The sequence below is a fragment of the Triticum dicoccoides genome, chromosome 5B, assembly GCF_002162155.2.
Source record: "Triticum dicoccoides isolate Atlit2015 ecotype Zavitan chromosome 5B, WEW_v2.0, whole genome shotgun sequence".
NCBI classification, from domain to species: Eukaryota; Viridiplantae; Streptophyta; class Magnoliopsida; order Poales; family Poaceae; genus Triticum; species Triticum dicoccoides.
Genome location: NC_041389.1, coordinates 586,470,419 through 586,481,062, shown reverse-complemented (window position 1 = coordinate 586,481,062; position 10,644 = coordinate 586,470,419). Strand labels below are relative to the sequence as shown.

At 47.0% G+C, this 10,644-nt stretch overlaps 1 protein-coding gene across 1 annotated transcript; it reads right to left on the bottom strand.

Annotated features, from left to right (window-relative positions):
- Positions 1 to 3,442: 3,442 nt before the first annotated feature.
- On the bottom strand, positions 3,443 to 7,532 carry LOC119311800. The gene is made up of 10 exons (XM_037587502.1): positions 7,372 to 7,532; positions 7,146 to 7,205; positions 7,009 to 7,048; positions 5,695 to 5,873; positions 5,110 to 5,148; positions 4,950 to 5,039; positions 4,756 to 4,816; positions 4,177 to 4,307; positions 3,978 to 4,069; positions 3,443 to 3,886 (listed from the first exon to the last, which is right to left on the bottom strand). The coding sequence occupies exons 1-10, from the start codon at positions 7,417 to 7,419 to the stop codon at positions 3,769 to 3,771; spliced, it is 858 nt and encodes a 285-aa protein (XP_037443399.1). The 5' UTR covers positions 7,420 to 7,532; the 3' UTR covers positions 3,443 to 3,768.
- Positions 7,533 to 10,644: the final 3,112 nt, after the last annotated feature.

The window sequence follows — 10,644 nt, the reverse complement described above, 5'->3', positions numbered from 1 at the left end:
CCCTGCTCGCCCCCCCTGTCTCCGCCCCTGGATTGCACCCTGAACTACTTGGAATCCCAATCGATTGCACCCTGAGCAATGCAATCATCCCAGTCTAAACTAAACCCCGGCATCGAACCCGAAGGCAACTTGATAACTTGATCGATCGCACCCTCATAAATTAAACCCCAGCATCAAACGAGGATTGTGGAACAGATGTCAAAGGATAACCGGGATTGGTGCCATTTCACATTGTTCCCCGTTGGGCTCGCCCGCTTTAGTTTTTTTCCTTCTTAAAAACACGCAGTTTCTTGGCACGCAGAGTGACTTGAAGCCGAGACCACCTGTTGTTGGTCAACATGACTAACCACTAGGACAGTACATCCGTTGTGTTCACTTGCTCCCTTTGTCATCTTTTTCTTCTTTCTTTTCTTTTTTCTTTTTCTTTTTCTGTTTCGTTTTCATTTTTTCTTAAATTCGTGGTCATCTTAGTAGGGAAATAGAAAAAAGTCATGAACCAGATTTTCAAAAGGAAAAAAAATGTCACAATTGTTTTTAAAGTGACTTAGAAAAAGTTCACAATTTTTGAAAAGAAGTTCATGGATTTTCAAAAGAAAAGTACATGGATTTTGGAAAAAAATTGTAAAACTAAAAAGAGTTCATGGATTTTAAAAAAAATCACGGATTCGAAAAACTCCACGAGTTCTGTAAAAAGGTTCACATTTTAAAAAAATGAATTAGATAAAAAGGGAAGAAATAAAGAAAAACTGTATAAAGAGCTTCCACGAACAAAACAAAAAAGAAATTGGAATAAATTATTCACAAGAGGTGAGGCGGCAAAGCGAAGGTCGCAAGTTTGAACCACCGCACGCACCTTCTTTCAAGCAGTGGCCCGGCACAGAAGACACAGTGCGTGCGTGCACCTTTGTTTAGCAGTATAACGAAAAAAATTGCATTTTTAGCATACAAAAAAAAAGGGCTGGCCCAGCGTGGAGGACGAGTGCGGGCCGTAGTTAACACTGGCGCTCCTTGGCCCACAAGCTAGCCACTTTAGTGTTTCTATGCCTCAAATGATGACAGGGTTCGACTTAGACCGGGATTACATAGTTCAGGGCGCAATCGGCCGGGATTTTGACCAAAGGGTTCATTTCACCGAACCTCTATGAGTTCGGGGGGTTTAAAATGGACTTTCCCTTCTAAAAAGCCCCATGCGTCCTCTTGTCCAAGGCGAGACGGGCATAAACCTAGCCCGGGCCGCCCTCCTGCCCCCTTCCTTCCCTCGCCGTCACCGGAGGAGACCGTCGGGCTAAGCCAGAGCGGCGGCAGGGGGTCGTCTTCCTCTCGTTTGGCTACAGAAGCTCGGGGTGGGAAGGCTCGATCACCTTCTTCTGCGTAGCAGCGCGGCGGGGTCGTCCTCCTCTCGTTTGACAATAGAATCTCGGGGTGGGAAGGCTCGATCCCCTTCTTCTACATAGCACGGCGAATCTAGGTAGGTTGACCGCATCCGTGGTGGGCCTCGTCTACTCTTCTCCGATGTGGCAACTCCCTAGCAGTGTCTCTCGCGGATGGCAACCATGGTAACTTCGCTGGCGGGCTCCTGGTCTTCAGTCAGTTGCTCTTCTCCGACGAATAGGGGCGGGTGTGCCCCCTCCCGTTCCTGCTCCGTGGGGTGCCTCGCGCGGGCCGGGGCCCTAGTGGCTCCTATGGTGGCGTAGCGGTGGTGGGATGCCAGATCTGGTTGGATCTGGTTCATCGGTGTTTGGCCGGCAGGGAAGTGTGCTGCTTGGTGGCTCTCCTGTGCTACCAATGTGGTGGCTCTATGAGAGGTTGGCGGGCAGCCGGGGTGCTGTGCATGGGGGTGTTGGTGGTGTTGGGTTGCTCCAGATGAAACCTTGCTCGATTTTGATGGCGCCGGTATCGACGTTTGTGGGTGTATTTTCACCTCCCTGGAGGCATCGCAGTGGAGCCCCATATCCTCCTACACTCTCGGATCCTGATCTTTGGATGAAAGCCTAAGGCCCGCCTGGGTCATACAACGGCGTCAGCATCACCACTTCCTCTTTTGGGGTGTCTCCTTAAAGAGCTTCAGATCCCGTTTGCGCAATAGGCTGAACGCTCGCGACATTGTGGTCAGCAGGTGGCTGTCCAGTGATGCGATGTCGGTTTTCTTGTATGTGGCAACGAATGCGGCTTTGGGCAAAGGGAGGGTTGCAGTTGTGCTCTGGTAGTCGGTCTCATCTGGCGTGTTCGATGGGTCGCCGTGCCTCACTTTGTTTCTATGAAGTCGAAGCTGCTGAGGTGGACATTGCGGGGACAGTGACTCGAGGTGGGTGGTCGGTTTTGGCGTTGACCTAGCGCAAGCCCAGCGCATTTCTCTTGCAATGCTCGTTGGCAGAGTCGGAGCTGCCTAGTCACCGACATGTGCGATTGACTGTTTGGCTTCCGCCTACGCAGGTCTTGGCGTTTGTCTTGTGATGCGAGCCAGTTGCTGGTCGTCAATGATGAAGTCGAGTCACCCTCTCAGAGGTGTGATGACGATGACACCGGGTTGCAACCTTGGTGATGCTTTTCTCCTCGACGACGTGTGTACGTTCTTGCGTGGGCTGCCAGGTCGCTCGAAGTGCCTTGCTTTTACAGGCATGCTTTGACGGTGTTCACCCGTTTTTTGTTAATTAACAAGACAACTCTCTTCTTACTTAGCAAATTCGATATCATTTGGGGCCGACTTATAAAGACATTCTTCCACCACTACCCTCTGACCCAAGGCCGAACCGCCTCCCACGGCCAGCGGCACCGCCACCTCGACTAACCCTCTAAAGCCTCAAATCCCACCCCCACTCTCCGGTACCAGCGGTCAACCCTGCGGCCGCACCTGAACCTTCGATGAGATCAATCTTTTAGAAGACTCAAAACATGTTCAAAAATTCTGAAAATATTTGTAGACACACATCTGTGTTTGATGTAGTACAACCTCGAAGAATTTCAGCTCCTAAGTCGAACTACCCTTATAGAGAACCAAAAAAGACAAAATTGGATGTGAATAGTGGCAAATACTATTCAGGCAAAGCTGGCACTATTCATAGATGAATTTCTTTTTTTGGAATCTTTTACTGTAGATCGAGTTTGGATCTGATTTCGTTGGACTTGTAAACTTATCTGCAAGGTCAAATATGAAATTTTAAGGTTGATCCTACGATCTCACCTAAATTTACCTACGACGCCACGTTTTTTCCACCCCCTCTGGCTGCGACGCAGCAGTGAGGCCGTCGCGAGTTCTTATTGGAAACTTCGCGATGGCCTCCCTGAAACCGAGAAGATTTCGGTTGCATGAAGCATAGCAAAGCCGGCACATTTTAGATTGGTACTCCGTTTTTTTCTTGCGACCGCTTCTCCCTGCCTGGGTCGCCATCCTCTTTCAAGACAGTGGATTCAGATATACGAGCTTGCAGATTGACAAGATATGGAGCACAGAAATACACCAACTTTATGGACCGAACTGCTCAATGGGATCTAAGTCAATGTCAACGGTAATATTCACCCTATGCTGTGCAACTTGAGCTTGCTGTCTACACACGAACAAGGGCTGCTCGTCGCAAACCATAATACAAAAGAAATCTGACAAACTTTCCACTATGTTTTCTAACAACAGCTGTGCGATTTCTTCTCAGGCTTACTCACGCCCGCGACACGGCATCTACAGAGGGAGGGAGGGGGTTCTGTAAGGTGCAACAACTTTGACTCTTCCAACATCCTAAAAGGATTACACCAACATGCTCGTCGCAGCATCGCCTAAACATCCGTCAGAATTATTGACGACACAATCATGACATAGGCCAGGAAGAAGAACATGACAATCTGGATGAAGAACCTGGGATTGTCTCTCAGGCTTGGGGCCCCCACCGATCTACTGCTTGAGAATACATGAATGAACTTACAGTCAGTGACAGGCAAGAGGGCTGTGGGAACTGGGAAGCGATGTGTTGCGGCACCATTCTTACCTTGCGATGCGCTGCGAGAGCCGATTGAAGGGCAGGCTCTGAATGAAAACGACGCCAGGTCCTGTGAGAGATGCTTTTAGCTGGTTGACACCCTGCATATGATGCTTCTCAGTGCAATGAAACAAAGGAAATTTCAACACAAAGGAAACATACTGCTCCTCCTGAACTACTATGAAAAAGAGAGGCAGGATATACTCACCCCGAATACAAGGACTGCTCTTCTATGTGGGGTAGGGCTCTGTAACTGAAAGTTGATGGTGGTTGTCATAGCCACAATACAAGCACAATCAACAGTGATCACCTCCCGGGGAGCAAGGATTTTCTGCATTACTAACAAAGGTAAAGAGCAAAAGCTCCCAAAGTTAGGACCCTGTCGAATTTACCAAAGCTGCAATATTTTGCTAGTGCCAAAACCAAATTAGCATCAGACAACAGGTTTCATGCTTCTGTAAAATAAAATAGAGATTCGGTGCTCCCGGAAAATTTAGCTGGTAACAGTTTAACACAAAATACTGCAAGTATACTGAATTAGATGCTGAACTAAGTACTCCCATGCCAACAACATCCATATTTGAGTAAAAAGTGAAGTTTGCCGTGACACAGCAATATATCGCATCAAGCTGTCCTAGAGCTTTTACAGAATCACAGCTTTGTAATATTTAAGACCTAAAATATTCAGGTCTAAACTTACTCAACATAAATAGCATTGCAGCTTTAAGCCTATAATTACAAATATCTATATTAACACTCAACACTGCGATGTAAGGGTGAAGTGTACCTGATCCACCGCCAACAAGGAAGGCCATCCCTTGACCCCTAAGCTTCTGTTTGAGGATCATCTGTAGAAGAAAAATGTGCATCTTTCATTTCCTGGCAAGCAAGTTGCCCAGAAGCATGCCAAATGAACTGAACACAAACTTGCAGGATCCACATGACCTCATAATCAATAAGGTACCTCAACAATTACCCTACCTCTGCACCAATTTCAATGTTGCGTGGCCGCTGATCAACTGTACTACTTGTGACTGACACATCATTGACCGAGCAGAGGAAAGAATCTGCCTGCAATTTGGTACATTAAGAGGTTCATGCGACTGTTTCAGAGCAGATTACAGACTTCAAGATAATTTACCTGGCAAAGTAGTTCTCCACCAAAGTTTGCTAGATCTATCTGTAACAAAAGCAAGTAATTATGGTGAGACTAAGACAACAGCTTCGGTTGACAATATAAGTAATGTGATTTAAGATACCATGACCACTAAAATGAGATATACATATTCGCAATGAGTGTATTATTATTAGTTTGACAAGATAAAACTGCAGCTACCTCTTTTTTAACTCAACAAAGACATTCTTAAAGCCAACATAGGCAAATAGGATAAACAAATTCATACTTCAATGTAACTTTAATGTTAATGCATCCTATTACCACCAAGAATTTATCTCATCATTACTTCTACAGGACGAAAATTCAATGTCTGCAGCCAAGGATATTTGGTAACTACACAGCTAGTAACACAAACAAGTGACAGAATTCTATTTTGGTAACAAAGGATTTGTAAACTTTTAATGATGAGCAAAAATAATGATGTAATTGGCATGAGCATCCTATGGCTTTGCATGGAAAGTATAGAAAAAACTCAGAACTAAGCTGAAAAATAGAAGATGAAGCTAAGACTTAAACATCGTAATGACTTCACGGAAAAGATATACTAACAGGCAGTATCCTCCCAGGAAATGGCGCAGAAATCCCCACATATCCATCATCAGGGCCAGGATTGAAGAAAACAGTGCTGGTTATGCTTTTTCCAAATATCCACTGCCACACGCCTCCATCGTTTTCAGGCAAGTAATTGTTGTCCATCTGAATGTTCCCGGACATGTAACACATTGTACCTAAAAAGGTAAAAAGTACAGCAATCAATGTTAAATAATATCACGAAAGTTAACTGCTGCACGGCACCCTTCCGAACCAAATACCCCCTATTCGGCCCATTAACTGGGCCGGCTGATTTATCGGTCTGATAGCCCAATAAAAGGCCAAATTATCGGGTAGGCGGACTAATTGCCCAAAATATAGCCTGTTTCCAACCCTTCTCCCAGCCGCATGTATCCCTCCCTTCTCCCGATCTAGGTTTAGGGCTCCCGCTCCTCCAGAGGAGCCGCCGCCGCCGCTGCCGCCGCCTCCGCCCCAAGCAGCCGCCAGCAACATCAGCCAGCCAGCGCCTCCCTCATCCGCTCGCCTCCCCTCATCCAGCAACAAGGAGCAGCTAGTGCCCCCGCCCCCGAGCTCGCCGCCTCCTCACCGACCAGCCAACGGCGGCCGTCTTCCAGATTGCTTCCCCAAGCTTGCTACCTCTTCCTGCTTCGTCGCCTGCTCCTCCCCTCCTCTGTCCATGGCTTCCTCAAGCACCAAGGTAATCTCCCTTCTCCTATGTGATCTATGAAGATTGGTGTGTATGTAACTATGTAGCCCAGGATTGCATATTCCGATATTTAGTACATTGTATGTTGCCATGTAGCCTAGGACATACCGATACGTCCCTAGTTAACCTACCAAGAAATGGGTTATCGATAATTCAGTTAATTGGCCGATTCGCCGATTAATCCCTACTCAGCTACCAGTCCAAAATCCTGAACATTGACAGCAATGAGTTAAAAAAAAAGCACACAAACAACCTCTATGAGCGTCACATCATACATAGAAATAAAATAAGCGATGTGATAAAGCACCTTGCAGTAACAACTATCAACACACGCTGATGCACAATGATTTTTCAAGGCGTTATTGAACAAAACCGTAGTGGATATGCCAAATAGGTATACAAAACATTAAGATGGTTTAAGGATACTATACAATTGAAATTAGGGATGTAACTTTTTAATTATTTCTGCCAAGTGCCACATGAATACCAGGCTAGCAGACCCGAGTAACTAAAAAAATGTATTCGGCATGTCACCCAAACTATACTTGTAGAGCTTGCAAGCTGCAAATTTCAGGCGCAGAACAGAAACAAGTCGGTTCAATTACCTGGTTTCGCAGTCAACTTGTCCTGCGGCTTCACCATCACCTGAAAAGCATTCCCCCCCACAAGTAATTAGAAATGATGACAACTCAATCCATCTGAATATAGAACAGGCGAGCGAGAATTAGGCACCGGAAACTACCTGCAGAACCTGCACATCCCCACCGGATATCTGAAACGCCGTCACAGATCCCTGTTGGCTCTGAAAAATGGGAACCACGCAATTCGAACCGAATCAGATCATGAGAGGGGGGGCCAATCGGGAGCAGAGCGCCACGGATCGTGCGGATCCAGCCCCGCGACCTCGAATCCAGACCTAGCATCTACGCGGGGACGAGAAACGTGCGAGATGAGGGAGCGGCACCGACCTGGTAGACATAGGGATGGAAGGGGGTGGAGAAGAAGGGCGCGGCCATGGCGGCGGGCCGGAACTTTGTGGAAGCTTCTAGAAGCGATCAGTGGGAGCCGACTCGGAGCGTCGTCTTCGGGATCGGAGGAGTTGCCGTTTGAGGAGGGGTTGCTTCGTGCTGACCTTTAATTACGAGAGGTTTTATTTATTTTGTGGTTTCCTACGTGTGTTTATCTGTGCCGTCGGTTGCGCGCTGATCGGCCGCTGATGCGCGATAGGCCACGTAGACTTCCTGCGCGCGTGGCCCTGTCCAATAGTTTGCCGTGGCTTGGGATGATGTGTCCTTGGCTGCAGACACTGACACTACCTGCGCGCGTGGCGGTGTCCACGTATACACCACAAGCGAGACTGAATGCACTATGAGCAACAACAGCAGCTCTATAATAATAGGGCATGAAAACATGGTGGAGTAGAAAAATAAATAGGACACAAAAACCTTCTTTTCTTTTTGCACGAGCAAATGCCGTCTCCAACAGCAGCCCTATAATAAAAAGAAAAAAAACCTTTTTTCTCATGAAATAAGACAAAACTGCTCCAACAGATGCTCTAAAATAAGACGGGAGCAACAGCAAGCCTATCGGGGTTGGAGGGGCTTGCCACACGGCCGCCGGTTGGTGGATGGATCCAAGGGTTTCTAGTCGCATGAAGGCGCCCGGAAGTAGCCTCATGTTTTTGGGCAGCCGCCGAAGTGCCCCAAATTTGTCGCACAAGGATCCTTTTTTGGGAACTGGCTCCTCTAACTTAGCTACTGTGAAGTTAGGGAAATAATACCCTAACTTAGTCTGTGAACCATCAGATGGGAAATAGATGGCCAAGATTCTGCACTGTTCACATGGGGCTGTAGCATACTGTTTGGACGAGCACTGTAGCTAAAATCACTGTTTGTTACCTGTAGCAGTTGACACTGTTTAAGAACTGTAGCGGTAGATTTCAGCCATTTATTCTAGATCCAACGGATGAAATGTGGCTAAGTTAGGCTTCTAACTTCACAATAGCTAAGTTAGAGGAGCCGGGGGGCTGCCCAGAAAAGATTTTGCACAAAAAATAGGATTGGACATCTATTGGAGGCCCTTTTTTGGCTCTTTGCGCCCTAAGCCCCTAAAAACGACTCGCGCCTATTATAGGACGATGGTTGGCGATGCTCTAAGATTGAAACTGCTAGTGTCTTCTACTCGGATGGAAAATTAACTCTTCAACCAGTTAGACCTGGTCTGATGGAAATTTGTTTCTTGCAAGAGTGCATTGCCATGTAAGAAGAGTGGAAATATATGAGACTTTCGAATATAATCCACCTCGGGGAAATAATAAGGACATCAAAACCGGGGCCCTCCAGTCCTATCACGCCATTAACACCTGCTTCCCTTCCGCGACAACGCGGTGCAAGATGCAGATCCTTCCTCGGGTCTTTCCCATGCATATGCCCCTCGAGATGCCTCCAGTAGTCAATCACGAAGCAAAATCCAATGGAGCCAATCATAAGCGAGATGCCTCCGACACCTTCTCCCCCACGATGTCATCTCTTTGTCCACCTCGCATCACCCTCGAGTGTGTGTAGGTATTCTGCTTCATCAACATCTAGATCTGGTAGTGTTGCGCACAATCGCTTAGTCATTCGTGCTTAGGTGCAAAAGTATGATTCACCATTTAGTTTGTCCCACCTATAGTAGGGTGGTAAATCAGTATTAACCTCCCAGCTCCTCTCAATCCTTGAAATTTTATTTATTTTGTTTCGTACACCTACGTCAGTTGTGGATGTGCGAGGGGTTGTGGCTGGTCCACATAGACTTCATGCAGATGCGGGAGGTGTTCTACACTTCTGCTGGTTGTAGTGGCATGGGGTGACATGTCCTAGGTAGATGTGACTACAACATATATAGGCAGATTATGGGAGAATTGGCCAAAAGAATCGATAGTCAAACTACACGACGTGCATGTACCCTTCCATCTTCGCGAGGAATCCTAGTCATCGTCGCCGCTATCCTGGTCTCATTCTTCCGCCTTCACCGTCGCCTTGGTTTCATACAACCTGCCCCTTTAATCCGCTAACACCACCACTCTCGTCCATTATCCATCCTTCCTCTTCATACCATCGCGATCTCCCTCCCTGATTGCATCTCGTGCGCTTTCAAATTCAACAGGAGGAAGGAGGGATAAAGAGATCGATCACGCATTGTCGTTGTCCTCGGCAAAGGTGCACCACGTCCAGAGACGACCGTCTATAGTGCCACATTATTCCCCTTTGTCGGGCTCCAAAATCCAGGTTATGCCCATCCATTTTCGTCTCATTTTTTTGTGGGAAATCCATCATGGCATGCTTTCTTGATTAGGCAAAATAGCTACAACATTTATTAGGATGTTTACAAGAAAATCCGGGTGTTCATCAACCCAATTACAGAGAGTATCATGATCATATGCATGCTTAGTTATGGTAAGCGATGAGTTGTTGGCCTTCCTCAGGTAATGCAAGAACTCCATGGTTGTTATCACGATCGCGAAAATGCTCGACGTTAGACCAGGGCATGGGTAGCCTGACCCAAAAGTCGAGGCCGTGCCGAGTTAGGATTCACATTGAGGCCAAGCTCGAGCCTCATTTTCTAGCCCAGATGATAGTTCAGGTTGGGCTTGGGCTTCTCTTTTTTAGGATTTCGTGGGCTTTCGGGCTTCAAGTCGAGCTTGCACATGGATGTACTGAAAAGTGTCATTCGGGCTGGGCTTTCGGGCTTCGGACTTGCATTCTGGCTGGGCTCGGGCTTGAGAAGGTAGTGATTTTCAGGATTCAGGAAGAGCTCGGGCTTGGAGTTTGAAGGTCAGGCCCGACGAATGATCAGGTTTAGTCGGCATACACCATCATTGCCTCACCCCAAATTTTGTCCTAGCCGACAAAAGCATTGACCTCTTCGACTGCACGTGTCTCTCCAAATTTTGTCCTAGCCAAGGCAAATGGTTGGGCCCAAAGGGAAAAGGGCATAATCATCCTGTAGTAAAAGTCGCCCCAATGTGTCAACTCAATACCTCTGCTTGTAGTAAAAAAGCACTAGCGAAGGAACCGAAGGAGCTTAACAAGGCTCTTTTCTCATCAAGGGGGGAGGGTAGGTATTCGAAGTTGCACTAAGAAACTCCTTGCTGTGGATGTGAAATCAAATAAAATACCACCAAGTGAGAAAACCTTAAAACTCTCTTTATTACAGAAGGCTTAGGGATACAAAAGGAGTATTATCACAGCGGCACCCCA

Coding starts and splice junctions, on each gene's coding strand:
- LOC119311800 (XM_037587502.1), bottom strand. CDS start 7,419: ATGGCCGCGCCCTTCTTCTCCACCCCCTTCCATCCCTATGTCTACCAG. Junction 7,206..7,371: donor TCCATCCCTATGTCTACCAG/GTCGGTGCCGCT, acceptor CCCATTTTTCAG/AGCCAACAGGGATCTGTGAC. Junction 5,149..5,694: donor TTCCTGGGAGGATACTGCCT/GTTAGTATATCT, acceptor CTTTTGTTACAG/ATAGATCTAGCAAACTTTGG.